At 39.0% G+C, this 27988-nt stretch overlaps 1 protein-coding gene across 3 annotated transcripts in view; it reads right to left on the bottom strand.

Moving 5' to 3' along the window:
- PPP2R5E (protein phosphatase 2 regulatory subunit B'epsilon) overlaps positions 1–27988 on the bottom strand; it is a 150831-nt gene that overhangs the window by 26180 nt on the left and 96663 nt on the right. For all 3 annotated transcript variants that reach the window (XM_007460068.1, XM_007460069.1, XM_007460070.1), the window contains exons 4-5: positions 12948–13049; positions 6581–6673 (exon numbers count right to left, since the gene is read on the bottom strand). In XM_007460068.1, coding sequence (XP_007460130.1) covers positions 6581–6673; positions 12948–13049 — 195 coding nt within the window. The remainder of the gene's footprint in view (positions 1–6580; positions 6674–12947; positions 13050–27988) is intronic.

The following is a 27988-nucleotide window of genomic DNA, read 5'->3' as shown; positions in this document are numbered from 1 at the left end:
TCCTGCTGAGGAATTAAAACGACAGGTATTGAAAGAGGCCCTTGAGGCAATACAGGAAGCTTGCCACTGAGCTTCAGACTTTAAAAGGACATACACAAATGATAAAAGGAAGGAAATACAAAAAAATGTTAAGTATAAAAGAATGACATAGTCTTATAAAACATAGTCTTGGGAAGATTAATGAACAGAATCAGCTGAGTTTTACAAAAATGCAAGGCAACAAAATGAGAATGTAGCTGTAAGTGAAATATTTTGACTATTCTTATTGATTATAACATACATGTTCACTATTTAAATGCAAAAAATAGAAATTAGAAAGTAAAGATCATCACACATAATCTCACACCCCACCAGACAATTAATAAAAACGTGGTGTATCTCCTTCCAAAATTTTTAGTGCAGAGACAAACATTCCTTTCCCCTAAAAATAACAGACTCAGGTTCAAAATATCATACTGTTCCATAATGTGCATGTTTCACTTAAAAACAGATCATGTGTAGTTCTATCTCATTCTTTTTATAGACTGATGAATATTTCCTTAAATGAATGTCCACAGTTTATTCAACCAACCCCTACTGAAGAACTTTTAAATTGTTTCCAATTTTCTAATAATCATTAACAATGATACATTCAATATCCTTGTACATATTGCTTGGTGTACACATCTACTTCTCACGGAATTGCTCAGTCACAATCTAAGTCAATAGAATTCTACCAGATCTCCTCTTCAGAGCATTATACCAATTTAATATATATCTATGTAGGTAGGTATCTATCTTATCTATTTATTCATATATTTTTATGAGTTTTATAGCATACTAAAAAGGGTCTTTTCCACCCAAGCCTCTACTATGTTCCAGTCTCCTGTACCCATACCATGCTGTTTTAATTAATGTACCTTTACAGTATGTTTTAATGTCTAATAAAGTATCACTAGTTTTTCTTTTTCAAAAACTTTTTATTTCATGAACTCTGAAATTTTCAAATAGAAAAACTACTGAAATTTTAATTAGAATTGCACTAAATGTACAGATTAATTTGGAGAGTCTATGGGCATTTTTATGATGGCAAGTCTTCCCACCTAGGATTACGTTACATTTCTGCATTTATTCAAGCCTTCTTTGCAAAATTTTTATTGTAAGTTTCACATAAATTTTAAAATTTTGTTTTAAAAGGTGGAAGTTTTAAAACTAATATTGGAATCAAGAAAAATAAGACATCCTACCAATGTGGACAGGTAATATAATATGAGGATGTGAAAAGAGGAACTGATATTTAATGAGCAACTATTAGGCCCCATATATGCTACCAGCAGACATATATACAAGTCATATTATTTTATCATCATAACAGCCTATTTTTTTGTAACTTGTAAGAAAGACGACTGTTATTGTCATTTTATAGAAGAAAACACTGAGGCTTAGAATAGTTAATTATCTATTTTATCTATCTAAATTAACAAGTTTTCAGTACCTGTTTAAGACTGAAGGTAGGGAGCCTGTGTTTGTATCCATAGTGCCAATTCAATTAAGAAGATTTAACAGTTGTCAGTTTGGGGGTATATCTTATTTTACTGAACAGTATCTCACTTATTCTGTTATCCCCATGTCATGAATGAGGAAACTCGTGCTTGGTAGCAAGTGTATTAACTTGCTGAAAGTCACATTGCAAGTAAGCAGAAAAGCCAGGGCTTGAATGCAGTTTCTTCTTATCCCACAGCTCATATTCTTAGCTCCTAAAATATACTTAGAGTACATAGGGGAGTAAGGATTCCAGTCCAGAGCCTTCTAAGTTTCTCTTCACTACATCCTGTTAAAATAGCCCAATTCTTTTTTTTTTTTTGGTTACACGGGCCTCTCACAGTTGTGGCCTCTCCCGTTGCAGAGCACAGGCTCTGGACGCGCAGGCTCAGCGGCCATGGCTCACAGGCCCAGCCGCTCCGCGGCTTGTGGGATCCTCCCGGACCAGGGCACAAACCCGTGTCCCCTGCATAGGCAGGCGGACTCTCAACCACTGCACCACCAGGGAAGCCCAAAATAGCCCAATTCTTATTTTGCTTTTGGGGATGCAGGAATCAGAGTCAGAACAGACTGTAAAGAATACAGCTAGCTGCTACAGAAAGTAAGTGTAAATCTTGTGGCTAGAATAAGTTATGTCTTACTAAATAAAAGAGTTCTGAGTTGAAAACTCTTTTTGAGATCTTTGAGAATCCACAGAGAATAAGAAATCTGCTCAAAGAAAAGGAATAAGGTGAATGTCATCCTGATTTGCAATAGGGAAAAGTATGAGGGTTCCCATGGCACAAGAAAACCAGGCTAGGTCCAGGTAGCACCCTGGGAGTCCATGCAGTAGAGAAAAAAGAGGCAAAACTGAGGGTGTGCAAAACGAATGAGCTGACTAGATGGTACAGACATACGAAGGACCTGCCAGCTCAAGGACAGTTAAGGCATGGTGGTCAAAGGAAGAGGATGGTAGGGTGGGATGGGGGATAACAGGATAGAATCTCAGCAGTAATGCTCGAGCTCCAAAAGGCTCACCCATTGCCATCAGGTCTCAAGTCGGGACCAAAACTCTTGAAGAAGGAAGCTTAGGAGAAGCAGGCAGGGGATTGATTCCCCACTCCTAGAAGGTGTTGGGGCAAACTTAGGGAAGGAAAAGGAATAGGAGGCCAACTTTACAGGTTATGAACATGAATGAACAGGGTAATTTGGAAGATGGCAGCTGATAGGCAACCAGAGCTTATCCCCATCATGAAAATTAGTTCACTGGTTAGTCACATGATTACATTCAAGTACCACTCAGTGGTGACGTTAATTCCACCAATACCCTGCCTGACCCTTTCATAACTGATGCAGGCACTGAGGTGAGCCCTGGTCTAAAGGCTGAGCTCATCAACAGATCCAGCAGAGGGAAGACAAAGAAGGCAAAAAAGTTGAAAAAATGAGGCAGGGACTGAAAACATAAAGCATAAGTAGATGAGCTTCACTATTTATACTTTATTACTTGTCTCTCACAAAACTTGGGGACAGATGATCAATGCCATGATTTGCAAGTACTTAGGGCAACATTACCAGTAAACCAATAGTAGCCCCCAGAAGTTCACTAATGCCCCGTGGCAGACGAATGGCGTTCCTTTTTATTTCTTTTTCTTTATTATTATTATTCTTTTTGGCCGTGCCCGCAGCTTGAGGGATCTTAGTTCCCTGACCAGGGATCGAACCCAGGCCCTTGGCAGTGAGAGTGCAGAGTCCTAACCACTGGAGAGCTGGGAATTCTGGCATTCCTTTTATGATAAAGTTCCAAGGCCCATGGAGGAGGGGAATGCTGTAAACATGAAGTCCTGGCTTCTACCATCACATCTGATGAAGTCTCTACACTCTCCTTATAAACAAAAATCTTAAATGCGAGGATGAGGACATCCTAGGGTAAATTTCTTTTTCTTTTTTTTTAAGATACTTTTTTTTAAAAAATTATTTATTTATTTATGTAATTTTGGGCTGTGTTGGGTCTTCGTTGCTGTGCACAGGCTTTCTCTAGTTGCTGTGAGCGGGGGCGGCGGGGGAGCTACTCTTCATTGTGCTGCACGGGCTTCTCATTGTGGTGGCTCCTTTTGTTGCGGAGCACAGGCTCTAGGTGCGTGGGCTTCAGTAGCTGTGGCACGAGGGCTCAGCAGTTGTGGCTCGTGGGCTCCAGAGTGCAGGCTCAGTAGTTGTGGTGCATGGGCTTAGTTGCTCCGCAGCATGTGAGATCCTCCTGGACCAGGGCTCAAACCCGTGTCCCCTGCATTGGCAGGTGGATTCTTAACCACAGTGCCACCAGGGAAGCCCCCAGCCTAGGGTAAATTTCTAACTGGCTCAAGGAGGGAATCCAAACACTGTTATTAGTGAATCTGTGCTAAAATAAAGGGAAGTTGCTAAAGGCATGCCACAGGCCTCTATCCTGGGTCCTGGCTAGTTTAACAATTTTAATCAATGGCTTCAAATGAGACCAATCGCTAGTAATCACAAATGTGACTGGAAGGCACAGTGAATAAGGTGAATGACAGAATCAAGATCCAGAAAGACTTCAGAAGGCTGGGGAGATAAGATATTCCATAGGAATACATGTCAAATCCTACACCTAGATAAAAAAGCAAACTGTAAAATGAACAAGGGAAAACGAAAACGGGTTTATGACAACATGTGTAAAACTAAATTAGAAGTCAGTTAAGACCACAAGCTTATTAACCTAAGTTAGCAGTGTCATGGAACAGCAAGAAGAGCTAATGAGACTTCCCCTTTAAGAAGCCCAGCATCCAGACAAGGGAATGGAGACCCCCAACTCTAAGCTGCATTGGATTGACCAGGCTCAGGGCACTGTTTTCAGACACAGATGTCATCCTTGAAGACAAACGGACACATGTTGAAGACCAAAAACTGACAAATGAGACAGGGTTGACAGAACTAAGGACTCAGTCTACAGCAGAGAACACACACTGACAGCTGGTAGGCTAGATCCAGAAGGCAAATGGCTTTAATTCATTCTGAACAGGATTTTAAAACTATCAGAAAATTTCACAGAAAAACTGAATTTAGGAGAAAAAAATTTCTCTTGGAAAAAAAAAAAGTCTGGCAATACTGAAAAAAGAGGTATAGTCAAAGCTCCCTTCAGTAGGAGCTGGTCTGCCTCCTATTGTCTGACATCTGGCCATCAGACTATTATAAATGAGCCTATAGGCATTTGAGTTGTAACTGCTGTTTTAGAGAAAAAGAGGCAAGAGGTAAATACAAAAGCTGTGTTCTAAGACCTGAAAGGTTATGCCTGGGCTAGTGATATACTAAGGGACTCTTCTGAAGAAATAAGGCCAAAAGGTATCAGGTATAAGGAGATTCAACATAAAAAATAACTTTCTAACAAAAATGGAACAATCTACCTGAGTATGTGGCCCTTTCTCACTGAAAAAGGGCAAGGAGAGGTCACCCCTCATCAGGGTCTCAAAGAAAACTGATTCACGGCGTAAAGAACTAGAAGAGACAACCCAAAATGTCCCTTCCAAGTCTGGGTTTCTCCATTGTTTTAATTTTAGGAGCTTTATCAGTACCCACCAACCACGGAGAGCACACTGACTGGGCCCTTTGCAGGATTTACTGTTTCCATGTCAACTAAACACAGTGTCTACTCTTGAATCATTATCCGATCCTCTCGGGCACTTTAATTTACCATAAATGTAAGAGAACCTTGTTTTTCATCAGTGTTGAGAGATGGGGGCTACTCCTGCATTGAAGTCATTCCAAGTTATGGTAAAGGGAATCACAAGGAGGCATCGTGGTTTAATGGACAGAAAACCAGAATAGGAAATGTGCTGGGGAAGCCTGGATAACTTTTCTAGACCTCAGATTTATTCATCTATAAAATGGGCACAAAACTTAGCCATGTCTCCTCTAGATCGCTGTATAAATCAAGTTAAATAATGCATGCAAAGGTGCTCTGACAACTATACAGTGCTACAGAAATGCAAGGACTTTCCAATACAAACACAGACCTGTTATGTCTTGCTTTTGTTTTGCCTGAAATGCATTTTACCTACTTGGGATAAGGGTCTGGATCAATCTATTTCCCAGTGATCCATGAATCTACCTATTTATCTACTACCTCTCTAGCTATATATCAAATCTCACTTTTCCAAGGCTTCTCAACCTAGGATGTCCAGAATTCTAAATGTATTAATTTAAGGAATGAGGTCATCACCGAGGTTATCAACCTTTATCCAAGTAAGGCATAGGAGATCAATTTTCTCCAAAGTAATGCTTTAAATTTGAAGTTCTGCATATTGGCTCACTAGGAGATATTTATTCTTTTCCACATAAGGCATCTCATTAATCACCTAGAAAGGAGTTACAACAATCCATACATCAGTTGGCTCAAGTATGCATTCTTTATAGATGAATGTTAACAAGAGCAAGGAGATACTACCTAAATATTCAGGGCCATGAAGGTACCCAATTCCGGGGTAAAAGTATATGATTTACAGTTATAAAATGTAAAATGACAAATCAAGAAAAGTACGTAAGCATCCTGAAAAGTTGCAAACAGATAGGTGAGAGGTAATCTCTTCAAGGGAATCTTAAGGTGTTAAGCTGTGCTACTTCCTAGCTGTGAAAGCTCACCAGTACCCTGACTTTGACTATTTATTAAAGCTTACCTATGCTCTAGACCATGCCTACTCAGCTTTAACAGATGAATGAAATAGTTTAAAATCCTTATGCAAATAAAAGTTTTCAAGCTTACATAAGGATTCACACAAACTAGGGTTATACAAATGAAATTCCTTTATAATTAAACTTTAAGAAAGAAAACTGCAGGGATTTAGGCATTAGCATTCCTTGTTGTTTAAAATGTAATTAATTTCCAGCACAATAAATTAAAGAGGTACCTATTACTTTTAACAGGCAATAATGAAAAATAACTTATGTGTATATATTTGTTTACAGGGTGATATAACTGTCACTGTAAGATTTTGTAACAAACATCAAGAGAAAATGAGAGAAAATGAGATAAAGTGTTATCAACTGAAAAACAAATAAACAATAATGTGCTTACCTGTAATACAAATTTCTGATCTATGTATTTTTTGGCAATGCTGGGTTGGAATTCTTGGCTTTCCAAAAATCGTATGAAAAACTCATATACAAGCTGCAACAAATAGGTTATCGTTAATTTCAAAATATAATTCACTGAGAATAGTATCAAAAACCTTAAAAAGCTCTAATACTAAAATTGACAAGGGGTTTAGTAGGTTTTAATATCATTCAACTAGCAGTGCCAGCCTTTCTTGTAGCTCACAGCTGCTGTTGTGATTTTTAACTTTTTAAATGTAAAATCTGGAAACACAGCCAGAGAGCAAATAAAAATCTCCCATAATCTCACCATTAAGAGTTAACCACTGTTAACACTTTAATGTATAAAACTCCCAATTTTTCTCTATACTTCTATAATATACCAATGTACTATAAATATATATATATATAAAATATAGTTTTAAAACTACTTTTACCATCTAAACAATATATTGTGGACAATTTATGCCAACAATATCTAAGCCATCATTCTCAAGCTGCAAGCAGTCCATTATACATATTTATAATGAATAATTCCAATACTCATAATTAACCAATATCCTATGCTTAGACACTTAAGTAGTTTTTAAATTACTTCTCTATTAAATTATGCCAGAATGTACATTACATAACATGCATCAGTGTGCACATGTTCAATTATTTCATGAGGAAATATTTCTAAAAGTAGAATTGTTAGATCAAAAGATATCCAAACATGTCAGGATTTTCAACATTCATTACCAATTTCCTTTTAGAGAGTTTATGGCAATTTACACTCCTCTAAGCAATGTATGATGGTGTATCAGGATATTCTCATCTGCAAAGAGTAAGAATACTCTCATCTGCAGAGTCAACCTCAAATAACCGTTTTAATAAACCATGGGGGATCATGTTTACACTCTTTGCAAAATAAATCTATGTTAAACATTAAATCCTGGTGTAGTATACAACAGTATATCAAAACCAGGACTTTCAAGAGACAGGTAGACACTGGGTTGAAAGCCTAGCTCTACCCCTTACTAACTGTGTGACCCTAGGCAAGTTAATTTCTCTAAAAGTCTTTTGCTTCAGCTGTATAATGGGGATGATAATCCCTGAGATTAATGTGATTTTTTATAGATATATTGCCCTCTGCACAGTGATTAACACATATCACCACTGTCATTACTGTCATTATTGTCTAAAACAGCATTCTCAAACTTTTTAGTCTCACTCCTTTACACTGAAAAATTATTGAAGACTCAAAAAAGCTTTCTGTTTACATGAGCTATATATATGAAAGTAGAAATAAAAATTGAGAAAATTTAATATACTTATTATTTTAGAACAATAAAATATATCGCATGTTAACATAACTAACATATTTTTGTGAAAAATAAATTTATTTTCCAAAAAAGTTACTAGGAAGAGAAGCAGTTTTTTTATTTTTGTAAGTCTCTTTAACAGCATATGAAAAGACAGAATTTTGGGCTTCCCTGGGGGCGCAGTGGTTAAGAGTCCGCCTGCCGATGCAGGGGACACGGGTTTGTGCCCCGGTCCGGGAGGATCCCACATGCCACGGAGCGGCTGGGCCCGTGAGCCACGGCCGCTGACCTGCCTGTGCTCCACAATGGGAGAGGCCGCAACAGTGAGAGGCCCCCGTACCGCAAAAAAAAAAGAAAAGAAAAGAAAAGAAAAGACAGAATCTTATCTGTCTCCATATTCAAGCTGTCGTAATATACTGTTTTGGTTAAAGTATATAAAGAAAATCAAGCTTCACACAAATCTACTAGTATGAAAAAGGGAGAGTATGTTCATAGTTTTTTCACATAATCGCGGATACTTTTCTTTGATACTACACCAGAACTTGAGAGTCATTTCTTGAAGAAAAGTTGCAGTTGTAGAATCTGAAACTGTATCAATGAATTTTTCATACCATTAAACTAAATTCCAATCATCTATCTTGCACTTTGGATGATCTTTACCCATGCATGACTGCCTAACATCATTCATTGGCCAACTGGAAAATATTGGTTCACTGAGTTACGGAGATTTTTCAAATGTTGACACATTTCATTACATAGTATCAATAAAAGTCACATTCCTAATATCTCCAACTTTATAAAAAAAAAGGCTTTAAGCTTTGGGGAGCTGTAAAGCTCAAGGTAACAGATAAAGGAAAGATACAGCTTTTCAAAATTCTAATTCTAAATTTTTCTTCAATGCTTCAATTTTATCAGTAGTAAAACAATTGTTTGTTTGTTTTAGAGAAAACATCCACCAAATACCCAAGTCAGAACAACCATAGTTTGTCAGGTATCTTTCAAGTAAAAATGACAGTTCATGAAAAAACAGCTAGTTTAGCTTGCAGCTCAAACAATCACACAAATGTTTTAGCACAAGACAACTATTCAGTATGCAGCATATGTACTTTATGCATACTTCCCATTTCATCATGAAGAATATTATCTTTAATGTGTACTCAAAGGTCAAGATTTAATAAAATTAATAATTTTTGCTGCTTCTTCAAGGACATTCTTGATTGAAATTGGCTTTTTTTTTTTTAATTGTAAGTGCATGGCAGTGAAGAATATGACTACTAGACTGGCACAATTGCCTTATTTGTGCTAACAGCAATTTCAACCACCACTGCTTTTACAAATATTAGTGCAAATGTCAACACAGTGAAAGAAGCAAATAATACAGTATTATTATAAAACTACTTTTGACCTTGCAGGCCACTGACAATTAGGTCTCAGGTCCCCCCTAAGGGTTTAGATACCACTAACCTAAATGTGTCACACAGTGACCTTGTGACTTCAGACTCTAACACTTAATATTAGGTATTCACATTAGGATTTTACTTCTTTATAAAACTATGTTTTTCTCTCTGGAACTCTGAATTCAGAAGAAACTTCTTTCCCAGTGGTCTGAACATTGCCAAGTTGTACTTCTAGTCATAATAATGCCTGAGTTCAAACACCCCCTAGAAGGATTGTTCTTTTTCCGATAAACTAATCTTTCAACTCTTGGTTTTACAAACAGAACATCAGCCTTGTTCAAATAACCCATAAACAGGGGTTTCATCTCTCTTTTGATTCCTACAAAGTGGAGAGATTCTCATCTTCCAGGCCTGACTTGTGGGCAAGCAGGGCTTTCCAGTGGGATTGGCAAAATGTCCTCTCCCCTCTGGTCCCTTGAAAGCAGTTATGGTTTAAAAAATTTGGTGGAAACACTTCAGACATATTAATTAATACGCATAAATGTTCTCTACTTTAAGAGACAGATTTTACCTCAGAATCAAAAATCTCCCTTGAGTTTCTAAAGGGAAAGACTAGGGACTGCAGAGGATAAATTACTTTTCAAGGTCACATAAGTGAATTCTTCAAGGAACACGAGTAAAAAGACTTTAGTATTCTGGTTTTTCAGTCTCCAGTGTAGAGCATTAAAAACAATCCCTTAATTGTAAATGGAAGTCCTACAAAATCGTATTCTACTAGAAAAACAGACCCAATTTCAAAAAATATGCAAAAAATAACCATGGTAACCATGGGATACCAGTTTAAAAGATACCAACGCAGATAATAGAAAAGATCAAATGACACACATACAGTAGATCTTTTGACATATGTGAACTAAAAATTTGTAGATTTAATACTTTTTCTTATTTTTAAATATCCTCAAAGATCCATGATTTGTTGTAATGAGTAATTCTATACGAGCCACAGTTAAAATCATAGTGTGCAGGAGCAGACAGTGAGGCAATGAGCCTAGCCAACCACCCAACAACCATAATGTGATTTTGTTGTTCTCTACTATTGTCAGAGATTTGGTAATAAACACCGTGCTTCCTTGCAAAATGTGGGCCAGAATCAGCAGCACACTGCTAATGCTGGAGTTAAGAAAAAGTGAAAAGGCTGAATAAAGTGCTGTTTGGGTCTGGAAAGATCGATTGTTGGATCAATCATAAAGTAAAATGTTGAATTTAGTGATGGGTCACCACGACATGAACGACCTATCACGAACAGAAAAGAAGTTTTCTTAAACATTCAACGAGGGCTCTTGCCAGTACTAAAACCACTTATTAGTGAAAATGGAAAGGTGACTGATTTGTGGAGTCAGAATATACAAAGAAAACACAGAATTCGTGAGACAAGTCAGGAGCCAGTACAAATACTTCCATAAAGCAAAAGACAGTGTCTTCTGACTTGGCCTTTGCTATGAATGAAGGTTGATTTGTGAATTTTAAGAGTAGATTTCTTTTTTTTTAATTAATTTTAATTTTATTGGAGTATAGTTGATTTATAATGTTACTTTAGTTTCAGGTGTACAGCAAAGTGATTGTTATACATATACATATATTCATTCTTTTCTCTTACAGGCTTCTTTACCTGATCCAGCCTATGTCATGTTTCCCCCTGAGCTAAAGAAGGGGAGAGAGGACTATAGGCTGAAACAAGATGTCAACACAGATGAAACCAGCCTGTTTTGGAACACAGTTTGTGACTTCAGATCCATTAAGGGTACAGGTCTCAGCATCACTCCTCACTGTTGCTTTGGTTTTAAGCATTGCAGATGAACTAATGGTTAATGTTCCTGTAGTAAAGACACAGTGTAAGCTCAAGATTTTTGGCAGAATTCTGCTTAATAGCTTTAGAAATTAATTTAGACCCATATTTTATAGAGTCATTAAGCTTAGCAAGGATTAACTGAAATATTGAGTTAAATATTGAGTATGATAAAGTTTATCATACTTTAGGGAAATTTATATCTATGGCGATCATGATTTAGAGTATTCAAAAAGCTCCTGCAAATGGCAAGAATGGACTACTCTCTCTTCCTCAGGATGTAGACAAGACAACAAGTTGAAGCTTTGAAGACATCTCCTTCCCTGTCTTTTCAACCACAAGATGCAGGACTTTTCTGAGAAAAGTATCTTTTTTGTTTGCTTTGTTTTTTAAATTTCTTCCAGGCTATACTGCACTTCTGTGAACTGGTGCCAAGCATCAAGAATAAGACATGACAAAAAGTCCATCCATTCAAAACAGTAATTCCATGTTTTGTTTTCTTTTTGGATTTTTTGTCACAATCTGGGATACACCATGAAAAGCACAAGTAGTTTTGCAAATTTCTTAGATTAAAGATAGTATGTCTGGCACCTTATAAAAAAAAAAAATCAAGCATCTAAGATAGTAAATCAACTACAATGTTTTAACTAATTTACTCTGTATTTTGGCATTGGTAGCAGGAATACATATGTATTACATGCCTAGGTAAGAGTTGAGAAAACACAGCCCCTAAAAGCTCTCCACATAACTAGGGGAAAGAGCATTACATGTGTATCTGCAGCAACCTTGAGCTTCCAAAGCAGGACAGGGAAAGCTGCAAATTTATGTCAATAATTCTGAAGTGGGGAAAAAAATAAACCCTTAGAATATCTCTAGGGCTTATCTCCCTGCTGCATAGTTTTCTGCCCTTCAGAAAGTCAACTAGTAACCGTGAGCACACTTCTACAAAGATGCAGTGACTTCTGCCTTACGGTGAAAATGGACAAGGTCATATTCCTTCTCTACCATCCCTTCCCTCCTCACTAGCTGTCACCCAGCCTCTGAGGACATTCTAACTGAATGGAAAAATGGCTTTGAGGTTCAGTACACTCACATTTCCTTGTTCTACTCATTTGAGAAATGCTGGTCTTGAAAGAAGGCAGCCAGGAAAGGAGGATGGAAAAGGTCTGGTATGGATAAGTAAATACAATACAAATGGGCCTGGTGCTGGGAAAGGAGATGCAGGGGTGGTCCTAATCTGTCCTGGCACATGAGGATGATTGGAAAACATGGCCTTCTCAGTGCAAGAGTGCAAAATTGGCCTTTGCACAAGATTTTTCTCAGCTATTGCTCTTCCTTACAACACTGTGAAATAGCTATTGCAATTTGATTTTGCCCTTCCAGGCTAAAGAAACACATTCGTGGTTATCTTGAAGACAGGCATTCAAAGTCCCCCCGGGTACCTAACTGCTGAAAATGAGGTACGTACTCTGTGACCTAATCACATCTAACTAATATTAATGTGAACATAGTTCTGTTCTTGTTTGAGCCTCCAGCAGGAAGCATCACACAGAAGCTCTAATAAATACAGCTGGCTGAGCATGCAACCCAGGAGGGCCCACCCTAAAGCATTATAATGCTTATTATTTGATTCTTTTGGCATCCTAATTATCAACAGTAAGAAACATAAAAAGCATTCTCTAGCTTTCCAGTAATGTACTCTAATTTGATTTCTTGGTGAATAAGGCCTTCAAGGAATTCCCATGCTAATCAGCTAATGAGTTAATGGATCTTTCTTTTATAACAAATAGTAGTTCAAAGTACCTGTAAGTGTGGCCACGATGCCTCAAGGGTAGGTTCATCTTCTTCTGGATCAAATTCATTGCTGTCACTAGGAGGGAGAGTTCTGAATATATTGCAAGACACCTAAAAATAAACAAGCAGCAGAGTTAGCTGGAATGGAATCACCTCCTCAGCAGCCTTACACAAGGTCTTTGCAGCCAGCAGAAGGGAACCCAGACGACAGATGACAGGAACACCACCAGACTGGAAGGAGAACTCTTTCTATAGGCTTTGAGGCCAGAACCACCTCCAGGAAAAGATGGAAAATAGCAGAGCAGCACCCTCTTGACCAGTACTTGTAGTCCTTATAAGGCCTCCCTCACCCAGGTCCCTGTGATCTTATGCCTCCTATCAAAGCTTGTGCTTCGTTAATTATCAGTCAAGCGTGCTCCTAATTAATCAGTTTATACTAAAATATAAATAACTGTTAATGGGCTTCATGTATTTCCCTTCTCAGGCTTATTCACGATTTGCAAATTTACAGTTATACTAATAGTAAAATTTCAGGCATCTACAAAAAGCAAATCAGAAAAGATATTTCAGAAACTGAAGTTCTTAAAATCATATCTAATCTGTTCTCAGTTGGTTTACAAAATAGTAACAATGCCCAGGGTAAGATACATCTGTAATACAAATTTCTATAGACCAGGTATTTCTTTACCATGGGAAATTTCCAGATTAAATCCTGGATGCTCAAAGAATGGCCATGAGTTGATAACTGTTGAAACTGGGCTATGAAGAGACGAGGATTCATTATACTATTCTACTATTTCTGCATATATTCCAAGATTTCTATAGTAAAATGCTTATTTTTAAAATGCTGTTGCTACTGTTTTGCAGTAACCTACCCAGGGTTCCTTCCAATTTCTATTCTGTTTCTGGTTCTATTACTTATCTATCCTCTCCTAATGACCCAAATGTATCCTCAGATCTAAAAAATAAAACAGGGGTGGGGAGGGAATTCCCTGGTGGTCCAGTGGTTAGGACTCTGAGGAGGGCCCGGGTTCAATCCCTGGTTGGGGAACTAAGATCCTGCAAGCCGCCACTGTGGGCCAGAAAAAAAAAAGGAGGCGTGTGGGGGGAGAGATTGCACCAGAAGCCTTTGCTGGACTTTCTGTATAAAGTAGAAAATACGAAGCTATGATATGTTGCTCTGAAAGAGGGAAAAAGAAAGGCTTCTGGAGGCCCATGTAATCTGAATGTGTTTACTCATTCAACAAATAATTATTAAGTGCCCATTATATGCACACACTGTTCTGGGCACTGGGACAACAGCAATGAACAAAGCAGAGAAAAATCTGTGCCTTCCAGGAGTTCATATTCTAGTTAAAGTCATGATTATCCCTATTTTCTAGATATGGAAATTAAACCCAGATGTGTAAGCTCTGGAAAGAAGATTTGATTTTATTCTAAGCTCAATGGGAAGCCACCAGTGGATCTAAACAGGGAAGTGAAATGGTTTGATTTTTACTTTAAAAAAAAAAATCACTCTGGCAGCTATGTATAGAACAGACAGGAAGGGGACAAGTTAGAAGTCTGTGGAAGTGGCAAGACATGATGATGGCTAGCAGAGAAGACAGAAATAGAATGATTCAAAATATATTCTGGAGGTAGTATTTGCTGCTGGCTTGGATGTACGGGGTGAACGAAAGGAAAGATTAAAGGATGAGTCACAGATGTAAGGTCATTTACCAAAGATGGAGATGACTGGGAAAGGGAAGTTTTCTTTGTTTCCTTGCCTTGGTGGGGAGATCCAGAGATCCAGTTAGAAATATGTTAAAGGAGCAATATTCAGGAGCCAATCAGACACATGAATCTGTACCTCAGAGCTGGACAGGTCAGGACTGGAGACATACAGGGACTCAGCAGCATGCAGATGATATTTAAAGCCATGGGACTAAGGGACCTCCTTGGAAAGGAATGAATAGAAAGAAGGGAAAGGACCCTGAGGTATCCAACATTTAGAAACCAGACAGGAAAAAAAAAAAAAAAAGGCAAAAAAAGGCAAATGAAAAGGAGTAGGAGGTAGGAGAAGAAAACAGTAGAGTAGGGGGGGGTCTTAGGAGCTAGGAGAGAGGAGTGTCTTAAGAAGAAAAAAGAGGACAACAGCAGCAAATGTTGCTCTGAGGTGGACTAAGATGAGCACAGAGCAGCACTGAAGTGGGTACTGTCATTCCCCAATTTACCACTGAGGAACTAGAAGCATGGATGTGGAGATCTGAGGTTACCATTAGTAACCAGCAGCTATGACTGAACCCAGGCTGTCAGGCTCCACTACAGTGTTCTAGAAAAGTGGGCAGACTACCTCTTCTGCTCTCCTTTAGCTTAGATGACTGAAAAAAAAAATTATCATAGAACATTTTTGCTATGGCTAATTACAGCATGCACATTTATATTATTTTACCTTTGTTCCTTCCAATGATTATTAAAAATTATGATTACAAAGAAACTGGTGACTTTTCAAATAATCATCAACCAATGACTTCTCTTCAACCAGCCAGTCATACTGTAATCAAAAGAGCAAAAATTGGGTTTCCCTAGTGGCGCAGTTGTTGAGAGTCCGCCTGTCGATGCAGGGGACATGGGTTCGTGCCCTGGTCCGGGAAGATCCCACATGCCGCGGAGCGGCTGGGCCCGTGAGCCACGGCCGCTGGGCCTGCGCGCCCGGAGCCTGTGCTCCGCAATGGGAGAGGCCACAGCAGTGAGAGGACCACGTATAAGAGCAAAAATCTTTTAATTACTTGTTTCTGAATCTTCATTAAACTATATGTGTATTTCAGAAACTGAGTTGAGCTTTCATCCCAAGTGCATCATTTATATTTACTGTACTCTGTAACAAGCTTTATTTTCCTCTCCCAAGATGTGAAAGTAAACCAAGGAAGGAGGGGAGGCAGGGAGGGAGGCAAGGAGGGAGGGAGGAAGGACAACTATACTTCAATAAAAATTAATAAAAAAAAGAGAGAGAGAGAGAGAGAGAGAGAGGGAGAGGGAGAGGGAGAGGGTGAGAGGAGGGGAGGGGAGGGGAGGGAAGGAGAAGAATGTCTTCTGTAATTAAAAATATGGGCAGGGCTTCCCTGGTGGCGCAGTGGTTGAGAGTCCGCTTGCCGATGCGAGGGACATGGGTTCGTGCCCCGGTCCGGAAAGATCCCACATGCTGCGGAGCGGCTGGGCCCGTGAGCCATGGCCGCTGAGCCTGCGTGTCCGGAGCCTGTGCTCCGTAATGGGAGAGGCCACAACAGTGAGAGGCCCGCGTACCAGGAAAAAAAAAAAATCTGGGTAAAAGGACACAAACTTCTGTTCCTCTGAACTCTCTGACACATTAAGACTCTTATGGTGCCCATCATGGGCTGCAGCAAGTATTTATTTACATATATGTCTCTTCCCACTAATTAGGAATATGCAATGTCATATTCACATTTGTTTTCTTGGCACATATGGGGCATCCAATAAATGTTCACAAAATAAAGGTTTGGATATATAATAAAACTGTATGCTTTGGTTTTGCTTTAACCAAATTTAAATTTAAATTTTTGAGTGATTTAGTGATTATCTAACCTAAGATGTTTAACTCTGCACAGTGTTCTAAACCTCTCTTTTGGTCAAAGCTTCATCTCTCAATTATCATCACATCAAAAGAATGTTGAATTGTGTAAATAATCCAAACAGCAAATAGTTCTAAAGGCATGTACATCTCACTTAGCCACACACTGCCATATCTTCAGATCTGCCTTCCTTATGCTTTAGTATACTTCTAAACATTTAGTGTACTACTAAACATTCACCATGAGTAATGAGGAAGCAAGGATCTATTAGGCTGGACAATTAATAGTCAAGTCAACTGGTTAAGTAGTTCTCTATCACAAATGGAAAGAATGTCAAAGCAAATCAAGTGTCATGGAAAAGGCCAAGCCTTTGACCCTGCCTAGCACACAACAGGTGCTTAATAAAAATGTCATGAATGAATGAACCATTGCTCTCGTCCTTGAGAATCTATCCTAAGAAACTAATCTAAGACAAGACTGAAAAAACTACTTAAAGCAGTCATTTGCAACATTCTCCAAAGAGTGTAAAACTGGAAATAACCTTTATGTCCAACATTAGAGACGTACATCTATTTAGTAGAACACTGTGTAGCACTGAAGATGATTGCTATATTGAAGCACAAAGAAATGTTAGAAATAAAGATTTAGGGGGAATGATGATGTGACTATAATGGTGTGACTAATTACAAAGATAAGAATGAAAATGGATAACTAAAGGGAAATTAAGAAAAGCTGTATTAAAGCAAGAGAAATATGGATAAAACTCAGTAGTTGCTGTTTATCCTCTTGGGACACACCAAATTAGTCCTAAATCCATAAAAAGCATAAGTTATCGACATGCAGTATGTGAGTTATGCTTTTAATTTCGAGATGAAAATGCGCTCTTGAATTTGAACAAGATTATTACCGTCAGGAGAGTTAAAAATTAGTGCCGCTCACAATGCCTAGAGCCTAGCTCATGAATGAATGGTTGAAGGACTGAATGACTGGACCACTTTAAGTATACATTTGAGCTCCAAAATCATGAGTTTAAAATTGGGTCATCCTTGAATGGGCTGGGGGAAGGGGCGGGGGAGAGGGGAATCCTCTAAATCTCCTGAATTTTCTGCAACACTTTGTATGTGTGAGCCCAATTGGGGAAAAGATCCAGTTGACTTCACAAGATTTTCAAAAGACTTCCAAGATCTAAAAATGGTTAAAAACCACGGTACAAAATAATAAATTTGCAACCATTAAATCTTCCTTTATCATGGCAGCCACTTCTGATTTATAGCCCAGGTTTTAAATGGATTATTAAGTAGGTAACATAATTAAACAGGTAATGGTAGTTGCGTGCTATGAAAATGTATCATGACTACAAGTAACCACCAGCATCACTCCTCACCACAGAGCAGTATTGTAAAGAGTCTATATAGCTAGAAGAAAATGCATCCAGGTATTTATAAAGTCACAAACTATCTCTATTAATATATTTAAATATATGAGGCTCTAGCCCTAAGCCTTCTATTTTAGTCCTTCAAAGACAAATTATCAAAAATAAACAAAAGAAACAACCCAATCAAAAAAGGGCAGAAGACCTAAATAGACATTTCTCCAAAGATATACAGCTTGCCAACAAACACATGAAAAGATGCTCAACATCACTAATCATTAGAGAAATGCAAATCAAACCTACAATGAGATATCATCTCACAACACTCAGAATGGCCACCATCAAAAAATCTATTAACGATGAATGCTGGAGAGGGTGTGGTAAAAAGGGAACCCTCCTACACTGTTGGTGGCAATGTAAATTGGTATAGCCACTATGTAGAACAGTATGGAGATTTCTTAAAAAACTAAAAATAGGGCTTCCCTGGTGATGCAGTGGTTGAGAATCTGCCTGCCAATGCAGGGGACACGGGTTCGAGCCCTGGTCTGGGAGGATCCCACATGCCACAGAGCAGCTGGGCCTGTGAGCCACAACTACTGAGCCTGCGCGTCTGGAGCGTATGCTCCGCAACAAGAGAAGCCGCGATAGTGAGAGGCCCGCGCACCGCAATGAAGAGTGGCCCCCGCATGGCCCAACTAGAGAAAGCCCTCGCACAGAAGCGAAGACCCAGCACAGCCAAAAATTAATTAATTAATTAATTAATTTTATAAAACTAAAAATAGAACTACCATATGTCCCAGCAATCCCACTACTGGGCATATACCCAGAGAAAACCATAATTCAGAAAGAAACATGGGAGGGAGACCTTCAAGATGGCGGAAGAGTAAGACGTGGAGATCACCTTCCTCCCCACAAATACATCAGAAATACATCTACATGTGGAACAACTCCTACAGAACACCTACTGAACGCTGGAGGAAGACCTCAGACCTCCCAAAAGGCAAGAAAGTCCCCACGTACCTGGGTAGGGCAAAAGAAAAAAGAAAAGACAGAGACAAGAGAATAGGGACGGGACCTGCACCAGTGGGAGGGAGCTGTGAAGGAGGAAAAGTTTCCACACACTATGAGGCCCCTTCACTGGCAGAGACGGAGGGGGATGCTTCGGAGCCACAGAGGAGAGCGCAGCAACAGGGGTGCGGAGGGCAAAGTGGAGAGATTCCCGCACAGAGGATCGGTGCCGACCGGCACTCACCAGCCCAAGAGGCTTGTCTGCTCACCCGCCGGGGTGGGTGGCGGTGGGGGGGTTGGCTGCGTGAACACAGCCTGAAGAGGGCTAGTGCGCCACAGCCAGCAGGGAGGGAGTCCGGGAAAAAGTCTGGACCTGCCTAAGAGGCAAGAGACCACTGTTTCAGGGTGCGCGAGGAGAGGGGATTAAGAGCTCGGCTTATAGGAGCTCCAGAGACGGGTGTGAGCCGCGGCTATCAGTGCGGACCCCAGAGCCGGGCATGAGACGCTAAGGCTGCTGCTGCCGCCACCAAGAAGCCTGTGTGCGAGCACAGGTCACTCTCCACACCTCCCCTCCCGGGAGCCTGTGCAGCCCGCCACTGCCAGGGTCCCGTGATCAAGGGACAACTTCGCCCGGAGAACACACAGCGCGCCTCAGGCTGTTGTAACGTCACGCCAGCCTCTGCCGCCGCAGGCTCATCCGGCATCCGTACCCCTCCTTCCCCCGGGCCTGAGGGAGCCAGAGCCCCCAAATCAGCTGTGCTTTAACCTCGTCCCGTCTAAGGGAAGAACAGATGCCCTCAGGTGGCCTACACGCAGAGGCGGGGCCAAATCCAAAGGTGAACCCCGGGAGCTGTGCGAACAAAGAAGAGAAAGGGAAATCTCTCCCAGCAGCCTCAGGAGCAGCGGATTAAATCTCCACAATCAACTTGATGTACCCTGCATCTGTGGAATACCTGAATAGACAACGAATCATCCCAAAGTGAGGAGGTGGACTTTGAGTTTTTATCCCTTTTTCTCTTTTTTGTGAGTGTGTATGTGTATGCTTCTGTGTGTGATTTTGTCTGTATAGCTTTGCTTTTAACATTTGTCCTAGGGTTCTGTCTGTCCATTTTTTTTGTTTTTGTTTCTGTTTTTAGTACAGTTTTCAGCGCTTCTTATCATTGCTGGATTTGCTTTCTGGTTTGGCTCCTCTCTTCTTTCTTTTTTTTCCTTTTTCTTTTTTTATTACTTTAAAATTTTTTTAGTTTAATAATTATTTTTTATTTTAATTATTTTATTTTATTTTATTTTTCTTTCTTTCTCTCTTTTTTTCTCCCTTTATTTCCGAGCCATGTGCTGACAGGGTCTTGGTGCTCTGGCTGGGTGTCAAGCCTGTGCCTCTGAGGTGGGAGAGCCGAACCCAGGACATTGGTCCGCCAGAGACATCCCAGCTCCATGTAATATCAAACGGTGAAAACTCCCCAGAGATTTCCATCTCAATGCTACGACCCAGCTCCACTCAATGACCAGCAAGCTACAGTGCTGGACACCCTATGCCAAACAACTAGAAAGACAGGAACACAACCCCAACCATAAGCAGAGAGGCTGCCTAAAATCATAATAAGGTCACAGACACCCCCAAAACACACCACCGGAGGCGGTCCTGCCCAGCAGAAACACAAGATCTAGCCTCATACACCAGAACACAGGAACTAGTCACCTCCACCAGGAAGCCTACACAAGCCACTGAACCAACCTTACCCACTGGGGGCAGACACCAAAAACAACGGGAACTATGAACCTGCAGCCTGTGAAAAGGAGACACCAAACACACTAAGTTAAGCAAAATGAGAAGACAGAGAAACACAAAGCAGATGAAGGAGCAAGGTAAAAACCCACCAGACCAAACAAATGAAGAGGAAATAGGCAGTCTACCTGAGAAAGAATTCAGAGTAACGAAAGTACAGATGACTCAAACTCTTGGAAATAGAATGGAGAAAATACAAGAAACATTTAACAAGGACCTAGAAGAAGTAAAGAACAAACAAACAATGATGAACAACACAATAAATGAAATTAAAAATTCTCAAAAAGGAATCGATAGCAGAATAACTGAGGCAGAAGGACAGATAGGTGACCCGGAATAAACTGCTGCAGAGCAGAATAAGGAAAAAAGAATGAAAAGAATTGAGGACAGTCTCAGAGACTTGTGGGACAACATTAAACACACCAACATTCGAAATATAGGGGTCTTAGAAGAAGAGGAGAAAAAGAAAGTGACGCAGAATATATTTCAAGAGATTGTAGTTGAAAATTTCCCTAATATGGGAAAAGAAATAGTTAATCAAGTCCAGGAAGCACAGAGAGTCCCATACAGGATAAATCCAAGGAGAAATACACCAAGACACATATTAATCAAACTATCAAAAATTAAGTACAAAGAATAAATATTAAAAGCAGCAAGGGGAAAAACAACAAATAACATACAAGGGAATCCCCGTAAGGTTAACAGCTGATCTTTCAGCAGAAACTCCGCAAGCCAGAAGGGAGTGGCAGGACATATTTAAAGTGATGAAAGGGAAAAACCTACAACCAAGATTACTCTAGCTAGCAAAGATCTCATTCAGATTCGCTGGAGAAATTAAAAGCTTTACAGACAAGCAAAAGCTAAGAGAATTCAGCACCACCACACCAGCGTTACAACAAGTGCTAAAGGAAATTCTCTAGGCAGGAAACACAAGAGGAGGAAAAGACCTACAAAAACAAACCCAAAACAATTAAGAAAATGGGAATAGGAACATACATATCGATAATTACCTTAAATGCAAATGGCTTAAATGCTCCCACCAAAAGACACAGACTGGCTGAATGGATACAAAAACAAGACCCGTATATATGCTGTCCACAAGAGACCCACTTCAGACCTAGGGACACATACAGACTGAAAGTGAGGGGATGGAAAAAGATATTCCATGCAAATGGAAATCAAAAGAAAACTGGAGTAGTAATTCTCATATCTGACAAAATAGACTTTACAATAAAGACTATTAGAAGAGACAAAGAAGGACAGTACATAATGATAAAGGGACCAATCCAAGAAGAAGATATAACAACTGTAAATAATTAGGCACCCAACATAGGAGCACCTCAATACATAAGGCAAATGCTAACAGCCACAAAAGGGGAAATTGACAGTAACACAAACATAGTAGGGGACTTTAACACCCCACTTTCAACAATGGACAGATCATCCAAAATGAAAATAAATAAGGAAACACAAGCTTTAAATGATACATTAAACAAGATGGACTTAATTGATATTTATAGGACATTCCATCCAAAAACAACAGAATACACTTTCTTCTCAAGTGCTCATGGAACATTCTCCAGGTTAGGTCATATCTTAGGTCACAAATCAAGCCTTGGTAAATTTAAGAAAATTGAAATTGTATCAAGTATCTTTTCCGACCACAATGCTATGAGACAAGGTATCAATTATAGGAAAAAATCTGTAAGAAATACAAACACATGCAGGCTAAACAACACACTACTTAATAACCAAGAGATCACTGAAGAAATCAAAGAGGAAATCAAAAACAAAACTGGAAACAAATGACAATGAAAACAAAACGACCCAAAACCTATGGGATGCAGCAAAAGCAGTTCTAAGAGGGAAGTTTATAGCAATACAATCCTGCCTCAAGAAACAAGAAACATCTCGAATAAACAACCTAAACTTGCACCTAAAGCAATTAGAGAAAGAAGAACAAAAAACCCCCAAAGTTAGCAGAAGGAAAGAAATGATAAAGATCAGATCAGAAATAAGTGAAAAAGAAATGAAGGAAATGATGGCATGGTTCAGTAAAACTAAAAGCTGGTTCTTTGAGAAGATAAACAAAATTGATAAACCATTAGCCAGACTCATCAAGAAAAAAGGGAGAAGACTCAAATCAGTAGAATTAGAAATGAAAAAGGAGAAGTGACAACTGACACTGCAGAAATGCAAAGGATCATGAGGGATCACTACAAGCAACTATACGCCAATAAAATGGACAACCTGGAAGAAACAGACAAATCCTTAAAAAAGCACAACCTTCCGAGACTGAACCAGGAAGAAATAGAAAATATACACAGACCAATCACAAGCCCTGAAATTGAGACTGTGATTAAAAATCTTCTGACAAACAAAAGCCCAGGACCAGATGGCTTCACAGGCAAATTCTATCAAACATTTAGAGAAGAGCTAACACCTATCCTTCCAAACTCTTCCAAAATATAGCAGAGGGAGGAACACTCCCAAACTCATTCTATGAGGCCACTATCACCCTGACACCAAAACCAGACAAAGATGTCACAGAAAAAGAAAACTACAGGCCAATATCACTGCAAAAATCCTCAACAAGATATTAGCAAACAGAATCCAACAGCACATTAAAAGGATCATACACCATGATCAAGTGAGGTTTATCCCAGGAATGCAAGGATTCTTCAATATATGCAAATCAATCAACGTGATAAACCATATTAACAAATTGAAAGAGAAAAACCGTATGATCATCTCAGTAGATACAGAAAAAGCTTTTGACAAAATTCAACAACCAATTAAGCTGAAAACCCTCCAGAAAATAGGCACAGAAGGAACTTACCTCAACATAATAAAGGCCATGTATGACAAACCCGCAGCCAACATCGTTCTCAATGGTGAAAAACTGAAACGATTTCCTCTAAAATCAGGAACGAGACAAGGTTGCCCACTCTCACCACTATTATTCAACATAGTTTTGGAAGTTTTAGCCACAGCAATCAGAGAAGAAAAAGAAATAAAAGGAATCCAAATCAGAAAAGAAGAAGTAAAGCTGTCACTGTTTGCAGATGACATGATACTATACATAGAGAATCCTAAGGATGCTACCAGAAAACTACTAGAGCTAATCAATGAATTTGGTAAAGTTGCAGGATACAAAATTAATGCACAGGAATCTCTTGCATTCCTCTACACTAATGATGAAAATTCTGAAAGAGAAATTAAGGAAACACTCCCATTTACCACTGCAACAAAATGAATAAAATGCCTAGGAATAAACCTACCCAAGGAGACAAAAGACCTGTATGCAGAAAACTATAAGACACTGATGAAAGAAATTAAAGAGGATACAAACAGATGGAGAGATATACCATGTTCTTGGATTGGAAGAATCAACATTGTTAAAATGACTATACTACCTAAAGCAATCTACAGATTCAGTGCAACCCTTATCAAACCACCAATGGCATTTTTCACAGAACTGGAAGAAAAAATTTCACAATTTCTATGGAAACACAAAAGACCCTGAATAGCCAAAGCAATCTTGAGGAAAAACAACAGAGCTGGAGGAATCAGGCTTCTGGACTTCAGACTGTACTACAAGGGTACAATACTCAAGACAGTATGGTACTGGCACAAGAACAGAAATATAGGTCAATGGAACAGGACAGAAAGCCCAGAGATAAACCTACGCACATATGGTCACCTTATTTTTGATAAAGGAGGCAAGAATATACAATGGAGAAAAGACAGACTCTTCAATAAGTGGTGCTGGGAAAACTGGATAGCTATATGTAAAAGAATGAAATTAGAACACTCCCCAACACCATACACAAAAATAAACTCAAAATGGATTACAAACCTAAGTGTAAGGCCAGACACTATTAAACTCTTAGAGGAAAACATAGGCAGAACACTCTATGAAATAAATAACAGCAAGATCCTTTTAGACCCATCCTCTAGAGAAATGGAAATAAGCACAAAAATAAACAAATGTGACCTAATGAAACTTAAAAGCTTTTGCACAGCAAAGGAGAACATAAACAAGACGAAAAGACAACTCTCAGAATGGGAGAAAATATTTGCAAATGAAGCAACTGACAAAGGATTAATCTCCAAAATTTACAAGCAGCTCATGTAGCTCAATATCAAAATAACAAACAACCCAATCCGAAAATGGGCTGAAGACCTAAACAGACATTTCTCCAAAGAAGATATGCAGATTGCCAACAAACACATGAAAGGATGCTCAACATCACTAATCATTAGAGAAATGCAAATCAAAACGACAATGAGGTATCACCTCACTCCAGTCAGAACGATTCACTTTGTTATAAAACAGAAACTAACACCCCATTGGAGAGCAATTATACTCCACTAAAGATGTTAAAAAAAAAAAAAAGACACATGCACCCCAATGTTCACTGTAGCACTACTTACAATAGCCAGGACATGGAAGCAACCTAAATGTCCATCAACAGAGGAATGGATAAAGATGTGGTACATATATACAATGGAATATTACTCAGCCATTAAAAGGAACGAAATTGGGTTATTTGCAGAGATGTGGATGGAAACAGAGACTATCATACAGAGTGAAGTAAGTCAGAAAGAGAAAAACAAGTATCGTATACTAACACGTGTATGTGGAATCTAAAAAAATGGTATAGATGATTTTATTTCCAAAGCAGACACAGACGAAGAGAACAAATGTATGGACACAAAGGGGGAAGGGGGGGTGGTGGGATGAATTGGGAGATGAGGATTGACACATAAACGCTATTGATATAATATGTATAAAATAGATAACTAATGAGAACCTACTGTATAGCACAGGGAACTCTACTCAATGCTCTGCAGTGACCTAAATGGGAAGGAAATCCAAACAGGAGGGGATATATGTATACTATAGCTGACTCACTTGGCTGTACAGTAGAAAGTAAAAACATAACACGATAAAGCAACTATATTCCAATTTTTTTTAAATGAACAAAATAAGTTTTTAAAGTATGTTTTAAAGTATGTTTAAAGTATGTTAGTAAAGTTTTTAAAGTATGTTTAAAGTATGTTAAGTTTTTAAAGTATGTTAGTATGTTAGAACAAAATAAGTTTTTAAAGTATGTTTCAACTATTTTATTTTAACCTACACTGGGGTTAATGCAAAGAAAAAAAATATTAAGAAATAAGTGTCCTTTCCCCGTGGTTTCCAGTTCACCCATATGGGCACATAGTTCACAGTGTAAAATGATATATTGGTCTTCCAAATGATTACTTAAGAACCATCCATTTAAACTTGAACCATTTAAATTTGTTTCCTTCTCATTCAACAATAAAAAGTAATAAAAATCTTTCTGTGATGCCAGAAAAAAAAGAGAGAAAGAAAGAAAGCAAGAAAGAAAGAAAGAAGTGTCCTTGAGATAGTCTAATTCATTTTCATTTCAACAATATTCCAATAAACACTGAATGTTGGAATCAAACCAAAGGCTTGAAGACACTGGCCTGGCCTCCTGAAAGTGACGATAAGGACAGAAAGCAAAGCTGGAAAAAAAAAAAAAAAAAAAAGGTTATGAAGAACCTAGGGGCAGGACAGGAATAAAGATGCAGAAGTAGAGAATGGACTTGAGGACACACGGAGGGGGAAGGGTAAGCTGAGACGAAGTGAGAGAGTGTCATGGACTCATATATACTACCAAATGTGAAATAGCTAGCTAGTGGGAACAGCCGCATAGCACAGGGAGATCAGCTTGGTGCTTTGTGACTACCTAGAGGGGTGGGATAGGGAGGGTGGGAGGGAGACGCAAGAAGGATGAGATATGGGGACATATGTATATGTATAGCTGATTCACTTTGTTATAAAACAGAAACTAACACCCCATTGGAGAGCAATTATACTCCACTAAAGATGTTAAAAAAAAAAAAAAGACACATGCACCCCAATGTTCACTGTAGCACTACTTACAATAGCCAGGACATGGAAGCAACCTAAATGTCCATCAACAGAGGAATGGATAAAGATGTGGTACATATATACAATGGAATATTACTCAGCCATTAAAAGGAACGAAATTGGGTTATTTGCAGAGATGTGGATGGAAACAGAGACTATCATACAGAGTGAAGTAAGTCAGAAAGAGAAAAACAAGTATCGTATACTAACACGTGTATGTGGAATCTAAAAAAATGGTATAGATGATTTTATTTCCAAAGCAGACACAGACGAAGAGAACAAATGTATGGACACAAAGGGGGAAGGGGGGGTGGTGGGATGAATTGGGAGATGAGGATTGACACATAAACGCTATTGATATAATATGTATAAAATAGATAACTAATGAGAACCTACTGTATAGCACAGGGAACTCTACTCAATGCTCTGCAGTGACCTAAATGGGAAGGAAATCCAAACAGGAGGGGATATATGTATACTATAGCTGACTCACTTGGCTGTACAGTAGAAAGTAAAAACATAACACGATAAAGCAACTATATTCCAATTTTTTTTAAATGAACAAAATAAGTTTTTAAAGTATGTTTTAAAGTATGTTTAAAGTATGTTAGTAAAGTTTTTAAAGTATGTTTAAAGTATGTTAAGTTTTTAAAGTATGTTAGTATGTTAGAACAAAATAAGTTTTTAAAGTATGTTTCAACTATTTTATTTTAACCTACACTGGGGTTAATGCAAAGAAAAAAAATATTAAGAAATAAGTGTCCTTTCCCCGTGGTTTCCAGTTCACCCATATGGGCACATAGTTCACAGTGTAAAATGATATATTGGTCTTCCAAATGATTACTTAAGAACCATCCATTTAAACTTGAACCATTTAAATTTGTTTCCTTCTCATTCAACAATAAAAAGTAATAAAAATCTTTCTGTGATGCCAGAAAAAAAAGAGAGAAAGAAAGAAAGCAAGAAAGAAAGAAAGAAGTGTCCTTGAGATAGTCTAATTCATTTTCATTTCAACAATATTCCAATAAACACTGAATGTTGGAATCAAACCAAAGGCTTGAAGACACTGGCCTGGCCTCCTGAAAGTGACGATAAGGACAGAAAGCAAAGCTGGGGGAATGGGAGGAATGGGTATTAAAATCTGGAATGTTAAAAGCCCTCCTCGGGCTTCCCTGGTGGCGCAGTGGTTGAGAGTCTGCCTGCCGATGCAGGAGACACGGGTTCGTGCCCCGGTCCGGGAAGATCCCACATGCCGTGGAGCGGCTGGGCCCGTGAGCCACGGCCGTTGAGCCTGCGCGTCCTGAGCCTGCGCTCCGCAACGGGAGAGGCCACAGCAGTGAGAAGCACGCGTACGGGGCGGGGGGAAGGGGG

The sequence above is a fragment of the Lipotes vexillifer genome, unplaced genomic scaffold (assembly GCF_000442215.2).
Source record: "Lipotes vexillifer unplaced genomic scaffold, Lipotes_vexillifer_v1.1 scaffold672, whole genome shotgun sequence".
Lineage (NCBI taxonomy): Eukaryota > Metazoa > Chordata > Mammalia > Artiodactyla > Lipotidae > Lipotes > Lipotes vexillifer.
This window is presented reverse-complemented; position numbering and strand designations above follow the sequence as displayed.